Source organism: Sceloporus occidentalis, unplaced genomic scaffold (genome assembly GCF_023333645.1).
Source record: "Sceloporus occidentalis isolate IW3139 unplaced genomic scaffold, rSceOcc1.0.p SCAF_87, whole genome shotgun sequence".
In the NCBI taxonomy this organism is placed as follows: Eukaryota; Metazoa; Chordata; class Lepidosauria; order Squamata; family Phrynosomatidae; genus Sceloporus; species Sceloporus occidentalis.
The window spans coordinates 1,051,223-1,075,148 of NW_028317067.1; the positions used below are offsets into that span (position 1 = coordinate 1,051,223).

At 42.2% G+C, this 23,926-nt stretch overlaps 1 protein-coding gene across 1 annotated transcript in view; it reads right to left on the reverse strand.

Moving 5' to 3' along the window:
- LOC149284868 (E3 ubiquitin-protein ligase HUWE1-like) overlaps positions 1-22,812 on the reverse strand; it is a 36,516-nt gene extending 13,704 nt beyond the window's left edge. Inside the window, exons 1-53 of the mRNA XM_089496030.1 lie at positions 22,768-22,812; positions 21,646-21,744; positions 20,916-21,122; positions 20,177-20,329; positions 20,035-20,097; positions 19,639-19,716; positions 19,416-19,463; positions 19,265-19,333; positions 18,924-19,023; positions 18,495-18,595; positions 18,236-18,386; positions 17,959-18,086; positions 17,634-17,774; positions 17,101-17,206; positions 16,548-16,649; positions 16,299-16,379; positions 15,841-15,947; positions 15,323-15,500; positions 14,733-14,824; positions 14,252-14,463; positions 13,994-14,051; positions 13,618-13,794; positions 12,939-13,184; positions 12,697-12,830; positions 12,465-12,565; positions 11,946-12,131; positions 11,448-11,664; positions 11,148-11,270; positions 10,533-10,770; positions 10,190-10,417; positions 9,906-10,028; positions 9,348-9,443; positions 8,560-8,829; positions 8,322-8,474; positions 7,437-7,564; positions 6,884-6,965; positions 6,586-6,762; positions 6,197-6,362; positions 5,730-6,088; positions 5,420-5,615; positions 5,063-5,230; positions 4,805-4,950; positions 4,560-4,626; positions 3,525-3,742; positions 3,233-3,444; positions 2,905-3,087; positions 2,563-2,735; positions 1,962-2,104; positions 1,626-1,686; positions 1,445-1,558; positions 1,069-1,202; positions 636-804; positions 2-230 (exon numbers count right to left, since the gene is read on the reverse strand). Coding sequence (XP_089352156.1) covers positions 2-230; positions 636-804; positions 1,069-1,202; positions 1,445-1,558; positions 1,626-1,686; positions 1,962-2,104; positions 2,563-2,735; positions 2,905-3,087; positions 3,233-3,444; positions 3,525-3,742; positions 4,560-4,626; positions 4,805-4,950; positions 5,063-5,230; positions 5,420-5,615; positions 5,730-6,088; positions 6,197-6,362; positions 6,586-6,762; positions 6,884-6,965; positions 7,437-7,564; positions 8,322-8,474; positions 8,560-8,829; positions 9,348-9,443; positions 9,906-10,028; positions 10,190-10,417; positions 10,533-10,770; positions 11,148-11,270; positions 11,448-11,664; positions 11,946-12,131; positions 12,465-12,565; positions 12,697-12,830; positions 12,939-13,184; positions 13,618-13,794; positions 13,994-14,051; positions 14,252-14,463; positions 14,733-14,824; positions 15,323-15,500; positions 15,841-15,947; positions 16,299-16,379; positions 16,548-16,649; positions 17,101-17,206; positions 17,634-17,774; positions 17,959-18,086; positions 18,236-18,386; positions 18,495-18,595; positions 18,924-19,023; positions 19,265-19,333; positions 19,416-19,463; positions 19,639-19,716; positions 20,035-20,097; positions 20,177-20,329; positions 20,916-21,122; positions 21,646-21,744; positions 22,768-22,812 — 7,736 coding nt within the window. The remainder of the gene's footprint in view (position 1; positions 231-635; positions 805-1,068; positions 1,203-1,444; positions 1,559-1,625; positions 1,687-1,961; positions 2,105-2,562; positions 2,736-2,904; positions 3,088-3,232; positions 3,445-3,524; positions 3,743-4,559; positions 4,627-4,804; positions 4,951-5,062; positions 5,231-5,419; positions 5,616-5,729; positions 6,089-6,196; positions 6,363-6,585; positions 6,763-6,883; positions 6,966-7,436; positions 7,565-8,321; positions 8,475-8,559; positions 8,830-9,347; positions 9,444-9,905; positions 10,029-10,189; positions 10,418-10,532; positions 10,771-11,147; positions 11,271-11,447; positions 11,665-11,945; positions 12,132-12,464; positions 12,566-12,696; positions 12,831-12,938; positions 13,185-13,617; positions 13,795-13,993; positions 14,052-14,251; positions 14,464-14,732; positions 14,825-15,322; positions 15,501-15,840; positions 15,948-16,298; positions 16,380-16,547; positions 16,650-17,100; positions 17,207-17,633; positions 17,775-17,958; positions 18,087-18,235; positions 18,387-18,494; positions 18,596-18,923; positions 19,024-19,264; positions 19,334-19,415; positions 19,464-19,638; positions 19,717-20,034; positions 20,098-20,176; positions 20,330-20,915; positions 21,123-21,645; positions 21,745-22,767) is intronic.
- Positions 22,813-23,926: the final 1,114 nt, after the last annotated feature.

Here is a 23,926-nt window from a genome sequence, read left to right on the forward strand (position 1 = left end):
CCTCTGCAATATTAAGGGTGGGTTTGGTTGCCTGTTGCCAGGACAGTGAACATGTATAGTGTGGCCGGTGTTGGTTGTGAGCTGCCGAAGAGTCCGCTGACTTCTACCGATTCCCTGTGCTAGGCGAGTAGTCGACGTCCCTGCACCAAGAGTGAGAGCACTGTGGTCTGCGTGGCGCACCATGAGAGGGTGCGTGGCGGGGATGTTACCAGGAGATGGAGGGATGTCGGCTGCAGGAATTGAGAACACTTTAGAAAAACTTCTCAAACTGATGCCCAAAATCTCCCTCCCTTGTTGGACACCTATAAAGTCAGCCCGTCCATTGCTTCTGCTACACTTTGACCAGAAAGCATCAAGGTAAGGTATTAAGGGCTATATAGACTTGAAAATACAGTTTATATTACAGGCATCAAGGCAAAAATGAGGGCTTTCAAAGCACAGCCAACATGATTTAACAATATGCTACAAGAGAAAGCCACATGTGCTTATCTGAAAAGATCCAAAATGCAGCACTCTTGGTGCGGACGTTTAGAACCTATACATTTTTATGCCTTGCTGACTGAATGATTCCAAAAAAAACAATGTTCTCTACGTGGAAATGCTATTTCAGACTTCTGCATGACCAAGAATCTTACTTGCGCTGGAAAACATATTGTCAAACTCAATTATGAGGTCGTCCTCTCGGTCAAAACGTTCAAAGCGCACAAGTGGGGAAGCATTCATGTCTGGGTAATCCTCATCCAGCTCCATCTCTGAGCAGTCGTCGTCATCATCCTCGTCTCCTTCTTCACCTTCCTCATCATCCTGCAGGAAGCATATTGGTCAGTATCCTCAGGAGATGCAATGGGTTCATTTACAGAACAGTCAAGCTTGATTTTCTTTATATTTAATATACATATGCATGGTTAAAAGGATATTTCAGAAAATGTTCTTAGCGAGATGTTTCACAAAGCTATTCTCTGTCTGAAACAGAACTAGATTTTCAAGCAAAGAAGTCCTCGTCTCCATGAAACATGGAGAATCTTACATTGGTAGGCATTGCCACAGAACTCCATCTTTTACTAATACCTGGTCATCTTCATCTTCCTCTTCCTCCTCCTCCTCCTCTTCTTGGCTGTCATCTTCATCCTCATTGCTGCCACTGCTGTCTTCCTCTTGCGTGTGCTCCTCCTCATCCTCTGGATCAAGGATGTTCATAGAATCTGCACAAATGACACAGAAGGTCCCATTAATCCAACAAACTAATATCTAATCACCTTGACAAAGCTGCTCGTTAGTTTACATGTTCTCATGGAGAACTGTAATACATTCTTGCATTCTGTGAGGGAGAAACAGCCATTACTGCTCAACAGCTGGGAAGCCGCTTTTTGGCTATAAATTGGCCGTAAAATACAAACCTATATACTCCCATGAGACTTATTCAATCGTTCATCTGACCACTCACCTTCTCTGTTTGCCTGGAGGGTAGACGCTTGACTAAGGTTAGTCGGAGCCTCATCCATTAACACATCCTCTTGCGATTCATCTTCGCCAACTCTGCTCACTAAATGCAGCAAATGAGGCATAAATTTTTTGTAACATGTACATTTTTCTAAACGTGCTACAAGAAGATTGGAAACGGTACTTACCTGCAGCTCCATCACGATCTAGAAGCTCATCTATCAAATCTTCAAGCTCATTTTCCACCTATCAAGAAAGGAGAGTATCAAACAAAGGACTCCAAACAGTAATTATACCAACAACTTTAGTCACTTTCTTCACTCCAAAAAGATCACTGTCATTACTTGCACTGAAGCTTTGGCATTTAACCATCACAAGCATCAAATACATTTTTCACATTTTTTTTTTCAAATGGCTGCAGTTTTTTTTGTGATTTCAACAATTTCTAAAGCCCCTTAATAACTAAAGTCTGATCGTTATATATATATATATATATATATATATATATATATATTAGTTACCTGCATTGCCTGGTTGGTGAGGACTTCTGGCTGCCCTGCAATAACTACAGTATCAGACTCCGTCTCTCCATCCATGTCTCCATCAGTTACTTCAGCCTGGGATACATCTGGATCCTCCTCTTGAGCCTCTGCTCCCGTTTCACCTACATCAAATGGTAAGGAATAAAGTAATGAAGAAAGCAAATCAGGGCATGTAACTTGCACACAAAGACAGGGAATTAAGGCGTCTCTTGGGTAGTTTCCAACATAACGTCAGTTTAAGCTCAAATTAAGCTCAAAGAAGGCAAACAGCTCTCAAAACCATTGCTTTGTGTTATATGAACCATGTCATTTTTAGCTGGTCATTGATAGATCTACCTCTATTGATGTAACTTTACCTTTGCTCAACACAAATTTTAAGGCAGCTTGTGGCACCTACCCACTGGCTCATGACTCCATCAAATACATTTAAGTAATTACATTTGCTACCAGATAGAACGCACACGTTATGAAGACAAACCATAAACCAGCAGCAGAGATTTATGGGGCACAGTTGCTGGCGGTGGATGCAGCCGGTGCAGTTCTGTCTACCCGTGAAGAGTACATACAATGATTACCATACCTGTGTCTGGTTGGTTACTGTTGGGGTCTCTGGAGGCTCCATGGGTGTCCTGTTCTGATTTATTCTTTCCTGATGCTCCTTTACTACCAAACAGGCTGCTAGGCTGGTTGACAATCCGAGACAAAGTCTCTAGAGGTTTAAGGGCTGCATTTACAGTGTTGGCCATATTTGGGCTGCAAGAACAACAGAAAAAAACAGTTTTATGCACAACAAAGATGCAGGACAACCCAGGGTCTTCACAGACTGTTTAACCGTGTCCCTGCCCTCAAGTGCATTTAACTGCATTAAAGCAACCCAACTGCATTAAACAGCCTTAACACACTTAAACGTTAAGTTGTTCACCTGGAGAGATCAAGGCTGTGAGGTACCCGAGCCAAGTCGCTGACAAGGCCCTTCTTTAGAAACAGTCGGATGATGTTGTTCATTCCATTGTGTTGCGTTTTGGTTGTTGCACTGCTATAGAAGCTGGAGGTCGATGGGCAGGACTCCATGATGGTGCTTATAATACACATTACTGCCTGTAACCTGGAAGACAAAATGACAGAAGGTCTAGCCCCTTAAACGCACTACTTTCTGCGGCACTATGTTAATGAGCCATAGACTTTATTCTAGTACTCTACAAGACTCAAAGGCCATACACAGAATCTAAAAAACAAGCCACGCTTCCTACCTGGCATGTTTTTCTGTGCTTTCTGCCATAGCTAATGCTCGACCAAGGGCCGCTTTGACCTCATTAACAAGCGCCACCTGGGCATCAGTCCCACTTCCAGCAGCAGCAAGGCTAGCAAGGAAAAGGCGCGCCAGAGCTGGAGTGTCCTTGTCTTCTGCATTTTGTGTGTGTGGCAAGAGGTGGTCCAAAACAAAAGCCAGCACACTGCAATCCTACCAATACAAAACAATTAATGGCATTGTAATTCTCCTACCAAACCTGAATACCACATAAGGCTAATGGAATCACATACCTCTTTAATAAGCTCCGACTGCCCAGAAGTATAATTATAGTTGGCAATCAGCGTAGCAATACCCACGTAGGACCGGACTAGTTCAGCCAGCAGCCGGAGGATGGTAGAGGTAGGAAGCAGGGGTTTACTAGCTCTTGCTTTAAGTCTCCCGTCCTCTGAATTCCGCTCTGATTCCTTATCCTTCTTTCCTCCCTCTCTGTTCTCTTCTGGGGTCAATGCTGCCAAAAGGGAAACAAATTAAACAGCACCCACAAAAGCGGATTGTTAAAGAAAAGCAATCGGAATCTGTATGTTTCGAGTGCAGCATCAGTGTCTCTCCACCTAATGTATCGGTTTGTCTTAGTCTGTCAATTCTCATCTTGTCAGACCCCTTGAATATATGTATTGTATTAAGCGCTGCATAGATTTGGTGGCGCTACATAAATAAAAGATAATAATAAATAATTGGGAGTTTGTTAAAACCAGCCGAGATGACTGTGTACTGTAACTCCAGATTATGAATGACTGGGAAATGTATCTGAATTATCTGTTGTTGGGATCTGCATAATTACTCCTCCTGTTGCGTTCTCTGCCTTAAGTTGCTAATTGTCATCTACTTGTTTATGGCAAGGAGAAGGGAGAGGACTTCAGAACAGGGAATGTAATAGATAGACGACCCTGGCAGAACATGCCGTCACCAATGTCAGCTTCCATGAAATTGATGTGTAATCTAAATATATCAAAATCATTTCCACTGACTGCCAGAGACACAAGCTATAGGTAGTTTAATTATGCTCGACACTGTGATTGTCTTTAAAATTATCAAGTTTCACCATCAGAAGACACAGCTATTTTTTTTTTAGGATACACTATAGATGCACCCTATTTAAGTTATCCAACTTCTTACACCTAACATTAGAAACACCATCTATAACTTCTAGATTTTCCCTCGCTTGATGTAATTTTATTCGTTTGTATTGGAGTGTACTACCAGTATCACAAAATGGACACTTAAGAGGCATTCAAGACTTAAGCACGTTAGAGTGAGCGGCATACCTTCTCCTTGAGGAGTTCCAGATGGAGGAGTCTCAGTGGAGGTGCTGTCTGTGGTAAAGACCCGAGCCTACAAGTAAATAACAAATGTCAGAAAAAGGTATAGCTAATTGATAGAGAATATTCCACACTACCAGCATGCTACAAAAAACACTCAAGCATGCAGCAAATCACAACTAGTAAACAAATAGTATAACACATGAGCAATACAAAAACTGTAGCATAATTCATGATCATTATATCCTTACATTGATAGCAAAGCTGCTTTGAGCATCAAAGTCACTACCCGGTCTCGTGAGGTCACGATATTGCTGGAAAACCTCATCACCCATGTCCTGTAAGATCTGACTGACCTCCTGGTTCATACCCACAGGTTTGGGCTCCGTCTTTTCTGCTACTGCAATGGAAAAAGATATTTTTTTCTGCCGCAGAGCCAACATCGCATTACATCTAGACCGAGGCGGTCGCTCTACCTCACACTGAAAGTAGCAATAAGGCCTAGGTACCTTCGTCTGGAGCATGGTAAGCTGCAAGTGCGTTGAGCATGTCATAGATCACTTCCTTAATGGTATCAGGGATGACTGGAAGCGTGGAAGGCTTCACAGGTGTTGTCTTTACAAGCTGTACTGCATTGGGCCCCTTGATACGGAGATTCTCAAACTCATCATCTGAGGCTGAAAATGGTAAAAATAAATGCTTGACATTAAGTTACAAAACAAGACCGTAACGTTTTCCAAATCACAAGTGGAATTACACAGTCAAGGCCTACTCTACAATTATCCTGCGGACCCACAAAGACATTTAAACTGAGAACGTAAAAAGCTTGTTGGTGAATTCCGTTGTGTTCCTACTCTGCTACTCACCAGTTCCCGATCCTCTCGGTGCCGGCAGAGCTATCCGAATGCAGTTGTTTGCCACTTCGGTGAAGATGTCAGGATTTCGGCAAGCAGCTGGGCCCAAGACACGAAGGATATAGTTTATCTCCCGGGAACCCAAGCTTCCAGACACTACACCAGAGGTGGTACTACCAGCCCCACTTGTGGCTGCAGATCGGACAACCTGAAATTTAGGACAGGGGTTTAATACATATATATATATATATATACACACACACACACACACACCTACATATATAGTCTTTGAGGTATTTTTTTGGCATTAGCCATGACATACCTTTTCCATAGTGTGCTGTAAAGTGCATGGATCTTCTATGATGTGTCTGAAGAGGAGAGTGACTAGCGGGGTGAAGCCATTAAACGCAGAGGTCTGATTCAAACTGAGGATCATGCGTGTGCTCTTTAGCTCGGCAAACATCATGGCGTATTTGTGGTCACGTGTAAGACGTAGACACAGCCGCAAGGTAGCATGCAAAGTGTCCGGATCCACTGGGACTCCCAACATGCTGACACACGAACGAATGAGAATGGTCACCATCTCTTCAGTCAGCCCCTGGATAACAATGTCCCCAACTTTTGGCTCTTCAACAGGAGGTTCCTTTTCTGTGGTGGCATTTTCTGAAGCAGGAATGGACTCTGAGCGTAGAGGAAAAAAATTCATACGCATTAAACATGTTCAACGTAGATGTATAAACCTTTACACAGAATTCTTCTGCACTCCGTTAAGACTAAAACACGTCCTACCAGAAGACTTCTCCTCCTTTGGTTTGGCATCCAAGTCCACTTCTTTTGCTTCCTCCAATGTTTTCTCCAGTTCCTGGCCATTTCCATTCTTGCCACCTTTGACTAACCTTGGAACACGCAGCAAAGTAAGCATTACGGGCCTCCTATTTCCAGTTTCTTCATTTACCTGCAAGACACGTCATTGGTGAGAACCAAATTTACCTCCATCCAGCTGCGTAGCCTGACCTGACTGGAGCAGACAGCGTTTATAGCAGTCGACTATCTTCCAAATGGCCTTGTGGACTATATAAATGGAAATCTCGCTGTACCTAAACCTTAATCCCAAAGTGTATAATTCCAGAAAAGCGTGGTTAGAAAATATAAAAATCAATGTAGATATTGTGAATCACCTGCACCATGGTGGTAAACTGAACTGTGTATCTTCGTCGGCCGGCAGTAAAACGCACGCATGTCTCGCCGGCTTTCCACGCGGTGTCAATGGTGCCGTTGTTGCTAGCACTATAGCTACACCATCGACCTGATCTGTCATCAAACCAACGCCAATTGTTACCATTCGACTGTAAATACTGGAGAGGAAAGAAAAAGTAGAAATACACTTTACTCAAGGAGATAATATAATTGGACGTTTGGCATAAGAAATGCCAATACGTGTACTGGAGGGAAAATAGAACATTAAGATTATTATACCCGGTTCATTTGCATTCTCCTCTTGGAAGAAATGGACGTTTTTTCATAGAAGTCAATCAGTAGTAAGACAGGTGTAATCCACCTAAAAACGGGGGAGAAAATATAAAGTGCATGACTAACAATATTATTTACAACTTATTTACAAAAATACCCAGTACTACCACAAAGTTTTAATGTATTTGGTATCCATTTACACTAATGAAATGAAGCCACGGGTGGTGTACAATCCTAATTCAACTCTTAGAAGGTAGCTATCAGATCATCACTTTTAAAAGCAATATAAGTCTGATAGATTGCCATTATATCACACAATAAACGTGTTTGAGATGGAAACTCTTATTAGTGTGAGAGGTTTTTGGCCTGAAAAATCCACGGAGGCATTTGGGAATCATCAGGTGAGAAAAAGACTGAAAGGCACGTGGGATGAAGACACAAACGTTGGTAGTCCGGAGAATATATAAATATCACTGAAAGCATCAGAGGACACACTTTCACACCATCTGCACATTTGGCTTTGCTGGGGGGCAGCGTTTCAGAATTCACCAGGTCTTACTTAGGAGTGTGCACCTCCTTCTGCTCCTTGGCAGCTTGCAGACACGGCTGAACCACTTCCAGCAGCTTAATCAGAACATTCAGGATGCCGCTCGTCTCCACAATCCGGGCACACGGCAGCTTCAGCTCCTGACCAGACAAAACGTTAGGATCACCAGTTACTCTTACATCGAACGAGAAGACATTATCAAACGTAATACAGTACAGCCTTACCGGACTTTTCAAATGAGGTTGGTTTCTGGTTATTTGTCATTAACAGCTTAAATGTGTTACTATTCTGAAGCTTTCACGTCACACTCACTGCGGTATTACAACAAAGTACGCAGGGAGCGGCCGGATGCATCCAGGAGGAGCTGCACTCCAGCAACAAAAAGCACCGATGGGTCTCGCTAAATGCTTTTGAGAGGTTAGCCCACAGACCCCCCATATGTTTGGGTGAAGGAAGCATCTCTTGCCAGTTGAACAGAGCCACACATTTTAATTCTAACACATGGATGGACCCGGGGAAGCTGACCAAGCAATTACCTGCAGCTATTATGATAGAGGGGTCCGTCTCTACATCACCATACACTGCCCCTCCACATTAACTTGCTCTGAACAGCTGCTACATAGTTCTGCGAGGACCACTGCAGTAATTACTATTACAATAGATGAGGTCCATGTTCTGCCATTCCAGGCCAGACTAACACTCACTAGGTCAGAATTCAGGATTATTCCCAGAGCAGTCAAACGCAGATTAAACCTTTCGTGACCCTTACGACATACAAAATATCCTATTAAACATGGTCTAGATTGACTGCTGATTGTGTTTGACGGTGCTCGGCGCAACCACCACCAACTGCAGAACTTGTTCTACGCTACTCTAAATGGGTTTAGGAATAATCACCTCAAAAAGCAAAGTCAACAACAGGATTCGAGTGGCCAGGTTAGAAGCCTGAGGAAGCGTGGCCATCTGGCTGATCCATTCTGATACGGTTTTAGTGTCGCTTGTTGTCAACGGCAGAGCGGCTTTAATGAGGACATCAGCAGCTTCCCACACCTGCAAGAAGATGGAATACAGGAGAGTGATAAATGGAAGAGAAGCAAGGGCTACGTAGATGACTTACAGCGTAAACTTGCCTTACCTGGTTTACAACTTGTTTAAGAATCAGGTCTCTGTAGTCTGCCCCATTGCGCTTGATGGCGGTCATAATGAGGTCACACACGCGATACACCGTATCGGGCAGCTCATCCAGCAGGTGGAAGCACCCAGGCAGCATGGTGTCTGTGAAACTATGAAGCTCCTCCTGTTCCAGCGGCTCCGCATCCTGAAATTTCTCCAAGCATTTGGCCTCTTCCTCCTCTTGCTTCTCGCGCGCCTTGCGTTCCTCCTCCTCTTTCCGACGGGCTGTTTCCTGCAGGGGGTCAACAAGCAGAAATTTAGGGGAGGAAAAGCAAGGTTGAGACACACACTGTTAACATTCAAGTGCTTTTAACAAAACAAAAAACAATGGCCTGTGTAGACTGCAACTGTAAGCCACGCAAGATCAGGGTGCTTTTGTCACTCAAGAGACTGTTGATGACATTAACAAAATATACATATATACAGTATATTTATAATCTGTGAAATATCAGACACCCACTTCAGCTGCTGTGTTACAAGGGAATAAAAGTGTGCTGGGGTAGAGGCAAAGATACAGTGGATGGGGTAAAAAAAAATAAAATGGGAAGGATATATGGGAAAGGAAGGTGGGGTAAGAGGAAGTGCTCAACCTTTTCTAACGCAGGCACAGGAACCAGTGCCTCTCAAACCCTGTCCACACGCTGAGCTGCTGCTTATTTTTTTATAATGGTTATTTTTTATTTTATTTACTTTTTTAAAGCCCTGTCTGTCAGCCTGACCACATTATCCCGTACTGGGCTGGTACTGTACCTCGGGCAACTCTGCCCTCTGTTCCATAGGGATATCTTGTCCCAACGACATGGCAATGGCTCTCAGCATCTGATCTTCCTCTGATATACTCAAGTCCTGCAGAGCAACAACAGATACCCGTGAGCTGGGCTGCTCTGCAGAATGGGGAGTCAGGGCATGAGTGTAAGGGTGTACAAGCAGAGGAGAGACATCAAGAACCCAGTGGAGCTCGGGAACGCTGGAGTAGAATGGGGAAGAAGGAAGCTACTGCAGCTCGGCCAGGGGAACCAATCTTTCAATGACAGAGAGACGGGCCAACCTTTTCTACTCTGGCTACTGCCCCTCTTCAAATTTTAGTCAGTTGTCTATGACTTGACTAGGACCTCCTGCACTATCACACGCGTGTGCTACATCTAACCTGTATAGCGGCACGGAGAAGCCTGCGGTAGAAAGGGGAAAGGAATGGACGACAGGGAAGGAGATGTGATGAGGATACAGGAGGGAAGCAGAACCGGACCACACTCATGTGAAGGGTCGGGGGGGGAATAAGTTGAGGAAACGTTCACCCTGCACACTTACCCGTACAACTCCACCAATGAGAGGAGGAGGGTGGGTGAGGAGGTACTCTGTGGCTTGCTCCATGGTACTGGTGTTAAGCAAAGCTTCCATGGCATGTTCCCGCGTGAATCCCATATCAATGAGCTATAGAGAGACGATTGTATGGTTAGGAGACGGCATTCAGTCTAATCAGCAGAAGCAGCATGCTGACAACACTTGTTCCAATTTCAGCTGACAGCTACAATGTAAAAGGTTTACTTAAGGCCAAGATTGCCGCAGACAAGAAAATAAAGTACTACTCCCACCTGCTGAAGTTGTTGCTGGTTCACTTGAGGCTCTCGCCTCGCTCCACTTTCGTCTTGCTGACCCTCTTCTTCCCGACTACCCTCACGCTCTTTGCTCAGCCGCTCACGAATCACTGGCTCCCCTCGCAGTATGTGGCATAAGATAGCTAGCATGGACTCAGCCATACGACCACCATATACTTTTAAAGGTTTTCTATTCCAAAGGTTCTTGATGCAGGTGAAGGCTGCCTGTAAGCGACAAAATATGGAATACTGTTAGGTACACTGATCACAGCCAAACAAAGATTCCAAGGCGCAGGTAGATACCATATCCCAACAGCAGCAGGAAAGGTGTAATTTTTACCTTTTGCGTGACTACAAGGAAGCGCAATGAGCTGAACTGAGGGTAGTTCTGTCCTCCGGGTAACTTGGTTGGTGGCAGGGAGTGAGGAGACTCCAGGACTGTGGTAGGATTTACCATCTTTTCCACCAGCATAAGCCAAGCATCCAGGAATTCGCCCGTGCCATCCGGGAGATCAGAGTGTTCCAAGCCCTCCGACACCGGCACTCTGCCACCCATAGAGAGGGCCCAGTTAAAGGTTCTAAATTTTAAAACAAATGTGTTAGAGTGAAAGTGTACGTTGTTCTAGTTTTTCAAAATGATGCTTCCAGATGTTTCATATGGACATTAAATCAAGGAACATTCTATTAACAAGTATAAAAGTAGTCACTGTGTTGGGAATGTATTGGCCAATTACACTAATGTAAACATACTTTTTCACCATTTACGTTCTAAAAATCAGCCAGTAGCAGGTAGAAGTCAGGTGCATGATGGGAAATGTGACGTTGAAGTATATGAAAACAAAAACATGTAACTTCCCCATTTGGAACGTGTTAAAGCAAAATATATTTCTGAAGCCTCGGAAAGTCTTTGTTCTGTCTCCCGTGAGTCGCTACAGGTAGCAGGCGGCTCACTTACTCAAAGAGAGCGTTGTGTCCTCCGGAGCAGAGGAATTTCTGCAGCATAAGATGATACGGATATTTCCTCTCGTCAAACAACATGGGAGAGGTGAAGCCAACGGAGCAGATAAAAAAGGTTAACCTGAACAACACAGATGTACAATGTTAGCCAAATCAAATTTAAAGAGACATCTTATATTTACCAGCCTATTACTATTTCTAATTAACCAAATCACCACCCAAAATCCAACATCCTTCAGTTAAGAGATTAATACACAGCAAGCTTGTCACTTGTGAACGAGACCCGCGTAGCACAAACCTGAACCTGGGAGTTGGTGTGTATGGAGGAGGCTGCCACGAAAGTCCCTTCGTCAGTAACTTTGTGAGTGCGGACGCCGTAGAGCGCGCGGCTGGGGTCGGGGCTGTGGTGGTGCTGGCTGCATGGTGACTTCGCCTTTGGCGCACAGGAGACCCAACACAGAGTTTGACCAGTAGGCCAAAAAGTTCAGCCAGGGCACGACCGAGCCGCGAAGATGCTAAAAAAATAAAAACGAATAAATAAATCAAAATAAAAATGATGTTATATTGTGCTCTACATATTAGATTTCTGCTTAAGGTTCATATCCATGCTTCTGTTAGTGTACTCTACTTTTTGGCAAGTATAGCAGGTACAAGCTTTATGAACTATTTGAAGGTTCATCAAGATCAGCCCTATCATACCCAGCATGTATTTTTATAAACTTATAAAAAAAAAAAAAATCTAAATCGATACGTAATTTAATAAACTACTTCCATGTAAAACATATTTTATAAATACCTGATAATAATGGTTTAATCTGTTTGATTCTGGCAGCCATTGCTGGGGTGATCTTTGGTTTCCCCTTGGGGTCCGACGCGCTGGGTTCATCTGTTTCCATGGGCGCCAACGCATCCCCATCAAGTCCAATACCTTCTAGTAAGCCGGTGGCTTCCTCGCCGACAGCACTCACCTCAGGTTCACCTTCTGTAACACAGATACGATGGCTTATACATATAGAGTATACACTATACACTATATTAAAATATGCACTTCTGCATAAAATATTTAACTTTTTATACAAGAAATATAGTGAAAGTCATCCATGAAACCATGCAACAATATTGTAGATGCCTAATATCCAAGACAACTGTGCATAGATGTCTTAAAGAAATACTTATTATACCCTGGATATGTGGCCTTGTTGTGTATAAAATATTTTACTTAAATATGTTACTTAATTGCCATATGTCATGGCACCGGGCCAGGTTTGAACCAGAAACATCTCAGAATGAGTTTAAGAAGTGTAAAAAAACATACCTGCCCTCTTTGTTCCCTGGGGCAAGGCACTTGCTGCCTTCTCCTCTTTGGGAGCCAACTTCTGCATGTCTGCCTGACCAAACTCACAGCCAGGTGGCAAGCTGTCAAAAAAAAGTACAAGGTTGGTAAAGTAAATGGCAGAACCTCGACTCAAATGTAGATTTCGGACCACAAACACTATGGAAAGCAAACAGTTCTGGGTATGGGAAACAGAAGAATCACATGCGCGTACCTGTTAGGAGTACAGAGAGACAGCAAAACAGTGCTTTCCCAAACAAGAGAGCAGTACAGCTGACTCAGCTTATTCAGAACATTGAGACCCAGTTGAGAACCCCACTGGTTGACAGAGATGGCACGGATCTCACTCTGTGGAGAAGAAAAGAAATATGGCAATTAAGAGCACGCAAAAGCAACACCGCTGCCTCGGAAAACATGAAAACAAAATGTTTAGACCCATCCGGTCGGGGCCCTTACCTGTCCCACTCTGCACGTGTGTACAAACATCATGATGTATGCATGGGCTGCAGTTAATGCGTGGAGTAGGGGGGTAGCCTGAGCAGACAGAGTGGCATCTGCTACATTTCCAGCACATGCCAGCTCCCTTAACAGCACTGAGCCACCGGGGGCCTCAATAGGCCGATGCAATGGGTCCAGCGAGGAAAGAATGGAGTCCAGCTGGAGAAGCCCTTCTTGGAGAACCTTAGGCTCATGAGACAGAGTCTAGAAAGAGGGGAGATGTTGTCTATTAACAGTCCTGGAACTTCTGCTTGTATTTATTTTCTGGCCATTAACAAAAAACAGAACTACCGAGAATATAAACATCAAAGACATTGTCCAGCTAGCCTGCCCATAATATAGTACTGGGCTGACAGGTTGCCCAAGTATTACAGCATTTTGTGGCAGTACAGCTATGCTATAGACACTCGTTCGTAGATTTGGACCAGTATTTTTTGGTTTGTTTTTTTTTACTCTTTTAGGAGAACCCTCGCTGGGTCATCCAGCACAATGATTTTTAGCTACAACCCCATTGGCTGCAAGTAGGCTAGGATTTCTAGACATTTCTGCAGGTGGTCCAGATTGATCTGTCTGAGTCAATCAAGGCTTGGTGTTTAACAACCACGTATTAGAATAAATGGAAACAAATGTTACTTACCAATATTGATTTGCAGACACCTGCCACAGCTTGGCAGGCAGCAGAGGTAGGGAAGTCAATAGGAAGATTGGGCAGACCAAGGATGGTGACCAGAGGCAGGAGACCCTTCTGACTCACAAACTCCTGACAGTGATCGTCCGTTGTGTTATTACTTAGAATGGATTCCACAAATTTCATCTGTGAATTGGTAAGTTTTTCAAGTCATTTGGAAAATTCACAGATATGAGTAGCTTCGCATAAAATTTTACTGAAACATTATTTAAAAATCTTTGGTCCAATATTGTACCAAAATGGTTAAAATCAGGGTTGTAAATTTGTGGGCTATAATCGGGAGCCCTTGAGCCCTGCGCTCTTACACATCGGCTCTATTACTCACCACGTTGAGAATATAATCCATCAGAGGAATCGGGATTCTCTCTTCAGTTCCCACAACACTATGAGAGAAAAGGCAAGTTAACATATGAGGTCCAGCAAGAGTTTAAGAATAAAAATTCAAGCTTATTAGATATGAGTCTCTTATTATAAATTATCTTAGTTTAACCCAGATTAATAACAGATTAATGTCTGATATGAAGTCTGGAACAAAGCTTACAGGTCACAACCCCAGAGCTAGCAGCACACATGGTAAACTTACTGCGGACTTGGCTCAACTTCGCTCTGTTGGTTTGCAGTGAAGCTCTGCATTGCTTGAACCTCCTCTTCTTCCTCGTCCTCGCTAGAAGCCTCTTCGGCCGCGTGGTTCGAACGTGGTGGAGGAGCTGTGGCCGTGCCGTCAGCTTTCTGAATTGATGGCTTCTGACAAATATACTTCGGGTCCCTACCAAGATTGCATATTTCTTCTAAAAGCTAAAAAAAAAAAAAAAAAAAAAAAAATGCAAAAAAGACTGAAGACATGCATGCCCAGTATCCATGACTATGAGTCAATTTGTTAATCTCCAACAAAACAGACGCAAATCCAAATGGTTAAACACTTAAGAGGATCTAGAAAATGGCAAAGGGAAACCCGAATGTTCCAAGTCTGTGCAAGAACATAAAACAATCAATATTTAAACAAGTCGATAACCCCCTGCTAGGAAGCGCCCTACAAACCCCACCGGGACATGCAAACACCTTACCTTAATAATAGCGGTGGTAGCATCGGTTTTTAGTGTGGGCTGGTGCCTCATCAGTTCATCGACAGCACTGCCCAGGTTAGAGGCTGTATCGCCTGCAGGAGACCGGAGAGAGGTCAAAGCTGGAAGAGACCACGGGCCTCTTAATCCCTCGGCTAGAGACCTGAAGAGCGCTGATCTACGCTGCATGCAGGTCTCTTCAGCAGGGGTTAGAGGAGGGTTAGGGAAAATTTGGGGGGTGCCATTGACAGCTCATTCTGGTTAGGGGGCAAACATGTGGAAACAAATGGGAAACACTGGAGCTGCTAAATGGAAACACCAGTTAACTGAACAAAATGTATTTTAAGCCAAGAAACCTTAATGCATAAGAATAAGTAAAGACCGTCCCATCAAGGAAAACCAGAACCAGGATTATAAAACCAGAAAGGGTCAGTAATCTATCACAAAACATGCACAATGAGTAGGGGGGACAGCCTGCATACGCAAAACAAACATCCAAGGTGTCGTGGTCTACGAGTCGTTAAATAGTCCTTTTGTCATGGAAGGATTTGGTCAGTCTTTTCTGCAACGCCGGCTGGTCAGCGTAGTCTTACCTAGAGGGTCTGAGCTCCTCCGCCTCCTCATGGCAGGGAGGTAATCAGGTGAAAGCAATACTTTGAAAAGCCGTTCAAAAGGTTGACATTGCACAAAGGACTGCAAGCCCCGGGCATTTAGACACAGGGCACTGAAGACATTGGGCAGAGAGCCTAGAACTTCCCTGGTTGCCGGAACCTGCAACAAAAAAAACACAAAACGGCGTCCTAGTATTTCAAAGGGAAATTAAACTGAAAACTTAATGCTGAAGGATATCAGTGTTTAGCCCAATTTGTTGCCCAAAAGTTTCTTTACTAAATCTTGTATTTTATGATATGCATTACAATTAAACAAAAAGTTATTTAACCAACGGTTTTTATGGTCACCGATATAAAATTTGATAGCACACAAGTATTTTCATCAGGTTATTAGATATAATTAAAAAACATGTTGTCATGTTGGTCACTCTTGGGGCAGATAAAATACAGCTGAACTGGGCAGCTTGATATTCTGATGACTCTGAAGTTTAATGACTTACATCTTTGATAAGGAGAGCATGAAGCATCACATCTGTTAAGCCATTGTCCTGAAGAGAAGACAGTAAAGACGGCTCTTGGAACACAAACACTGTTACTACTTCAGTAGCTACAGAAAGAACACAAAAATCAAGAGTCATTCAAACGGCACAAATAGTCTGAGTCAATATCCACTACAGTTCTCATTAAATGAAGCAAGTATGCTATTTTTATTTGAAACACATAGCGATTCCATCCCAAACAGTTCTCAAGCTACAGGTTTCACGCTGAACCAAACTGATGACCACATCCCAATGTATAATATCACTGCTTACACATTTATCTATAGTCCTGAATCTTCCCAGCAGAGGGGCTTACAGTTCAGCTCCATTGTTTTATTGGAACGGCTAGCAGCGTTACTCACTGATAAAGCACTAAATTCACAAATAATAAAAAAGGTGCAGGACCTGGGTTTACTTACCAAGTAAGAAAAGGGAAGGGCCGTAGTACTCGGCATTGCTGATTATGTGTTTCAGGGATGTGGGAAGAGTTCCATCCATCACTGAAAATAATAGGATGTTAGTGATGCATAAGCAATAAGTGTGCCAACAGATGTACAGAATAATTTTGATGTAGATGGGGGTTCCAATGAGTTTATATTTACACACATACGGCTTCATGGTCAGTTTATGTCATGCACTAATTTGTCAACCATTTTATGAAGACCTACCATGACGAATACCATCTGAGAAGGCTGGATCCTGAATTGCCTTCTTCAAGAAATTCAGCATAGACTTCAAGAGAGCTGCTCTCTGGGGAATGCACTGCACTCCTGCAACATCAAATACAATCAGAAATGAAGTAAATGCACTTTGGGGGCCCTTATTTAGGCAGAAAAAATAAAATAAAAAAAACAGGAACTTAAAAGTCCGGTCAGTTACCTGAGCGGGTAGACCCTACACTCCCAGTGCTGAAGCTTGTACCAGGAGGACGCGAATCTGCAGAAGTGGAAGGTCCAGGACTGGCCTCCATTGCCACATCAGTAACTAAAATCAAGTAGAATGTAAACTTCAGGTACTTCTCAATCTCAGAACTTTGTAGATATTTTAAACATATTAAAACATGCTTTTCTCTATTGGGGTTGAACAGAAAAAAATAATCAGGTCTTGCAATACGAATGTTAAAAGAGGAACTACAGTGATTCTTGTAAGCTAAAACAAAAGCCTCAAACTCTCCAAGAAGTATTCAAGGATAAAAAAAAATGAAGGCTTTAAATGTCTTACCTTCCATATCTGTCTCCATCTCTTCACCCTCCTGAACAGTGCTAGGGCGTTGGTTTCTTGGTTTGATGACAAATGGGCACTCTTTCCTACACAGGTCAACTTCATGCTACAATTGGAAAGGCACACTGGCTATAAGAAAGACTAACTTGGTGTCCTAACAAGAGATCTACTACTTATACTGTGCTAAACACAGAAGTTATAACTAAAGCAAAAGGAGGATCATTAGGAATCTAAATATTTCCTGATTGTAGTTAAACGTCAATCAGGACAAGTTTTACTTTACTCATTTGTCAGGGGGAGTTTAATTCTGGCGTGTGACACAAAAAGAGGTATCAAGTGGGCTAGTGTCTTGCCAATGAAACATTTTTTAAAGCATGGTCTTTTGATTAAAATCCAAGCTTTAGAACACTGCAGAACATTAACTGAAACAGGGTTTGAAAAGACCACGGAATCCAAAGGACTTTAATATAACGCATGAGCAAAGCCTTAGATGAGAAGTGTTAACCCTTGAAAAAAAACTGTTGTGAACTCACCTCTAATCTGTAAATAAATATGGTCAGACCACTGTGGGACTGAAAGGCTGCCATGTCCAAGTTTGTAATGAGGTCAACAACTCTAACAGCTCGCGTCACAAATGTGATCTGGTCCTGCTCGTCACCAAGGAACTTGATCACCTGAGATGTACAAAGATACATATATATATATATTTTTCAGCATAGAGAAATGTGGAGAGCTATGGCCACAACGGCACATCTAAAGGATCTTGCTATGAATACCTTGCACATACTACAAGTTTACCCTGAAAAAGCCAGCAATACGGAAATGGTAGGTTAGCATAAAACATTCCCACCGGCATACCTTTAGAAGTGCTTCCATCATGCCACAGGAAACCAGCGCTTCTCCGCCAGCGTCATAACTGGCCAAGTGATACAAAAAGGAAAAGAGGGCAGTGGCAAACTGGTGTGGGTATGGATCCATGGTTGGGTCTACAAAAAGAAAAAAAATCCTATGAAAACAAAGCTCTTTCACTAACAGTTCTCACTTTTTGTTTCTGTTAAATGTGATTTATACAAAAAGAGGCTAATCTATAAAATGGAGGGTATAAAATCAGGTATAAAATGAGGTCCCTACTCACCAATCATGGCCTGAATACAGTTACGGACTAAAACAGGGAGGAAGCCATGGTAGGAGGCAGTGCCAGTACAGTCTATGATGCTACTCAGCTTTGGAGTCCTTTCCAAGTGAACAATTGAGGTCAATGTCCTTAGAGATGCAGCTTTAATGTCCTAAAAAAAAAAAAAAAAAAAGGGAAGAAAATTAAATGTCTTATTAAGTTCAATAAATAAGACCCACGTATGATGAATAAACCTCAGTGTGAGCAAAGTGGTCCTTACCATAAGTTGTTTGTCTGAAATCTGCAACACGTCAACTAATTCCTCTATCAAACCATTGTAGAGAATACTGTTTGCAGATTCTTGCAAGGCATTGGAATAAACTGCAGGACAACAAGTGGAGCGGATTAAAACAGGGTCTGTTCTCCAAATGCTACAGAGCAAAGCGGCAACGGTCAATTCAATTCCTGGACTACAGGCTCCAGTTAGACTTCCTCCTTTGACATACAGATACTCAATTGTGATAACGTACAACTGGTTCTTCCAAAACCATAATCTTATATCCCCAACATACCATTATAAAAAAAAAAAAAAGAAAGAAAAAACAAAAAAACAAAAAACACATTATAAACTATTAACCTAAACTGACTCGATACTTTTTTTTTTTTTTTTAATACAGCAAAATACTACAATTTTCTAATGAAAACTTACCTAGTATAGAGATTGCATGTAGTCTGGCCTGCACAGCCTGTAGCCTCTTCTTATGATTAGAAAAGCCATGCGCCAACCGTATGTGCGTGAACAAAAGCATCTATGGTAAAAGAGAATTGGTATTGTACATGGTAGAAGGAGTTATGTACTAAACTTTCATCTTAATAAAGTGCAAGCGACGTGACAGGTATAAAAAGATATTTGATTGGTCAGTGGATGAGCAGTAACAGAGGAAACCATGCCACGATATATTATGTGACTGTTAATAGTGCGTTGTGGGGAGATGCACACAAAAGACAGAAAACCTCAACAAAAACAAAAATTCTACCCAGCATAGTTACCTGCTTATCCTTGGGAATGCTATACATCTTGGTGAGGGATTCCATGATCTCAGAGGGACTTTCAGAAATCTAAAAGGAAAACCAGTCGTGGGTCAAACATAAGCGGCCATAAAGCTGGACAACATTCTCTAATCCAACCAAGGCTACTTACCTTATCTAGCTGTTCTATATGAATATAATGTAGTGTGTTACTGGACGTCTGGGGGGGGGGAATAAAAAAATGTTTATTAATGTTATGACATCATGCTTCTCCAACACAAAAGTATGGGACACAACTATACGGGGGGGATTTGCAGAATTCTCAGGAGAAAAGGGTCCTTACAATTTTACAACCTTACAATCTCACCTCTAATCTGTAATAAAGCAAGACTTACCCTTTTTTCTATTTTCACTTCAGATCCAGGCTCTGCATAAAACTCAAAATGGAGAGTTGTAGCGCTAGGTGGGTATTTCTAAGCAAGAAACAAAAACCACTATTTGAAGAAGCACATAAAAAGCAAAGTAACTGTTTTTCGTTTCTTCTTTAAACAGATAACAGATTCAGCATGGAGCATTTCACACACAGCAGCCTAAATGTAAGTCTGTATGTAGATGAAATAAAGGTGTACAAGTCTAAGGCCATAGATTTTTACATAGAGTTCGCATTCCACCTACCATAAAAGAAACGACCCTAATGACCCGCTTTAATGGACGACATGTATAATACCACCTTATAGAGAGGTCTGGTATATGTCAATTAGTAATAGTACAACATATCTAGCAATACATACCGACATCTGCATATCTTTGCAACACTCTGCAAGACCAAAGCCATTCTCTTTACCTCCCCAACTCTGAAATAAGAAAAGGAAATCGGTGTCATAAGCAGTTAACCTTGCAGGCCGAGAACAGGGTCAATAAACAAAGCCTTACCTCTGCTAAGTGCTGGAGCCGTGATAACAGCGGCGTTCTTTTGTCGGAGGCCAAACGTGTAATATAATTCGATCTCTTGCTGAACACATACAAGAGATTTAGCACAGCGAGCACCACTTGCATGTCAGAAGAGGCAAGCAGCGTGGTCAGGTGCTGCGGGGAAACACAACACAAACAATCAAAAGCTACAGGTATCAGTCATTGGTAATGAGCCGTTTAAACGGTGACTTAATTTGTAATTTGAGAAACATTAATTTACATAATTGTATTTCTATTTAAACAGAACACCAATAATGCAATTTTCTGCTTCATTAAGTGCCATTTGCATAGTTGTCTCACGTCAGGTCCTTGGTGCGGTAAGCTTTTAATCTCTACAGATTCACTTTAATGACATACGTGGCAGTGTTATAACAAAATAAGAAGTATCGCTAAGTGCTGCCACTACATGCAACGTAATTCCTTCAGTATTAAATAACGCCTGAGCTGCTGGGGACGCCTGTTGAAGGTAAGGGGCGATTCAACGTAGATCACACACTCACTGCCTAAATCCAACTGACAAGGCATGGCCAAGAGGACACGGTCAATCAATGTTACAGCCTATTCGAGCATTTCAGGAAAGTACTAGAACTGCAGACCAGTGACCTCATGTCACCACTACTAAGACAATCATGGAATCCGATATACAGATTTATAAAGCTTTTGAAAGAGGGTCCGTTGTTTAAACAGTTTGTCTCCTTACCTCAATGGAGCTGTAAAGATGTCGGGAGAAGCTGTACTCTATGAGCAAGGCGGTGAAGTTGAGGACCGCCAGAAGGAGAGCCTTAAGCTGCTCCTTCTCAGGTCTGTCACACACCAGCATCCAAGACATGCTCTCCACAGTTTGGCCGGCATCTGCCAGGATCCCATCAAAACGATCCAGCAGGTCCACCCAGTGATACAACTCGCACTGAAGATGAAAGACTCGTTATACCATCTTTCCCCAGTAAGCAGGAAAAAAAAACTATAAAAACAATCTTGGCAACAGCAGGATTTAGGTCAAGTTGTCAATTTTTTTTCTCTTAAAAAAGTAGAGACAGAAATACTACTTGAAGAAAAAATCACAAGCTCTTTATTATTAAGTTTACCAAGATAAAACCTTAAAGTAGAAGAAAAAAAAAAATGTGTAAGACTTTTGTGGTAAAACACCCGTCTTATAATGTATAGAGACGATGACCAATGGGGTTAGTTGCCAAGCACGGTAAAAATATGGCCAGGGAAAGAGAGGGCTGGGTATTTTAAAAGGTGCTACAACACATTAGCCGAGTTCACATTAAAGGGGCACGCCAGGCATTTTATGCCGTTTAAAGCATATGATAGCCCCTCTAAATTCCCATGATGACCCCCTGCGAACACATGGAGGGATAAAAAATATATAATAATAAATTATAATCTCTTACAAGCGTTTATCACCATCAGGATTCGACACTTACCTTTCCAATATTCCAAGTTTTGATTTGTTGCAGCTCCAGCAGAAGCTGCTCATCGGTGCATACTTTCAACTTATCGATCAGAGACCTGCAGTCTGCAGGCTATTGAAAAGAGTGGGGGGGGGGGGGGATCCAAACATTAGCGAGAGAAAGGATTAAAAAAGAAAAATAAAAGCACACTGAGCTTCCTATATCTAAACTCGCCCTCTGAAAAACGTGCACAATTCAGTCGCTAGTATATTTCAGGATTTTAGTAAATTACTGAACTTGCCACAGATTGGGGCCCAATACATTATATTACCAACATAGAGAACATGACACTGTTTTAAGAATTCTATACTGCAAAGCCAAAACATGTTAATTCTGGCACTTAGTAACATGTTTTACAAAACTCAAATAGATGGCTCCATTTCAGCCATTTATGAATTTGTTTTTATTTATTTTATTTTTAAGTATTGTGGTACAGAGGTAGTAATTTTGCAAATGTAATGTAACTTTGGATGACCTCACAAAAAAGTGCAACCACTTATGACTTAGCCCCTTTATCAAATCTGTCCTTCACTGGTCTTCAGTAGTTTATCGATTCCACCTTCACATATAGTCAGATACAATATTTCTTGAACATTAGTCCCTAAAAGTATTTTTTATAGTCAGTTTGCTCCAATTCATTCTAATCCATTCAAACAGGTGCAGAGCATTCTTCAGTCAGAGCTCTTCCGTCTCATTTTCTTCCCCCCCCCCCCCGATTGTCTCTACTGAAACCAGAAGTATTAACATGCAAATGTCCCGCACATGTGCAGTAGCACCCCCACAGAAGCAGCAGCCAACCACAATTATGCTGCCATGGCATAGCATGCATATGATTGGCTGCTGCTACTCCTACTGCTGTTAATCACAGCTGAGCTCCACAGACTAGTATTGTTGTTTTATTGTTTTATATAGCGCCATCAAATTCTGTAGCGCTGTACAATGGGTGGACAGGACATAAGTGGTATGTAACAAAGCGAGGAATGCTTCCTGCTTTCAGAAGAAGTAGCCGGTAAAAAGAAGAGCTCAAACAAGTATGACAACTGAGCTCAAGTATTAATTGAAGAAAAATGAATTTATGGATAAGTTTTCACTTACCGCCTCTGTCGGGGTCTTCTTCAGCTTTGTCCGGTCTACCTTCATTTTCAGTATTGAAGGATTACTTTACCTAAAAAAAAAAGGTATAAGATTATAAAAAAAAAAAAAAAAAAAAGACATTTAGAGGGTTTATTGCATTGTGGATGAATATATATTTTTTTTTTTACAGAAAGCCAAGCAGATGAACAGTAGAGGTAATTAACATTAAGTCTTTATATAGTGTGTTAAATTGTACAGTCATTATTTCCTTCTGTACGAGAGATATGCAGAGCAGTTTATAGCAGATGAATATAACTCCCTTGCGCACTGATATAATTATTTTTATGGGCTTGGCTTTAGATAAAATATTAACTGATGCATGAATTTGAAAGCAAAATAAAAAAGTCAACAGCTTATTTATGACATCAGCCATGCTTATACACGGCAACAAAATCAATGAAAATAGCTATTCTACGAATACCCTGGACCTCAGTTTCTAGCATGCGTGGAAAGGCAAATCTATTGCAAATCAGCGGCGAAGTTTTCTGCACTAAGAATACACACAGAAAAATTAATTTGGCACGATTACTCCATGGCGCTACTTTCGGCTATGACCCACTCCATTGGGGATCACTGACCGAAGAACGCACAACCCAGACCTGAGGTACACAATTCCTGATCTGGAGGGAGGCAAACAGGGCACGATCTTAAACTTTAAAAAAAAAACAAACAACTACTTTTTCAAGCAAGGAATCCCGGAATTCCTGGCCCGTTCGCGAAACTCAAGGACTGGAGTTGTACACGCCTGGCCCAGACCTTCTACAAACGCGACATTCTTAAGACCCTCCAGAACACCCAATTATATTTTATATATGGACATTGCGACGACCTCTGTGTTTTGTGGCACCGGTAGGGTCTCCAGGACACTTACTCTAGCTGGAACCAGCAGGACACGAAGAACAAGAGGAAAACTGCATTGAAAGACTGTTGCAAGGCCGCAAATGTACTCCAGAAAAGCCAAGGCAAACCTTCCACTCAGAAGACACTCAGAAGAGGGACAGTGCAAACTAGAAACCAAGAGAAAAAAAAATCCAGTTAGTTACAAGAGAAAAACATGGCCACCTAGCAACAAAAAAATGTAACTTTTACTATACTGTTCCAAAAAGGGGGAGGTTTATCT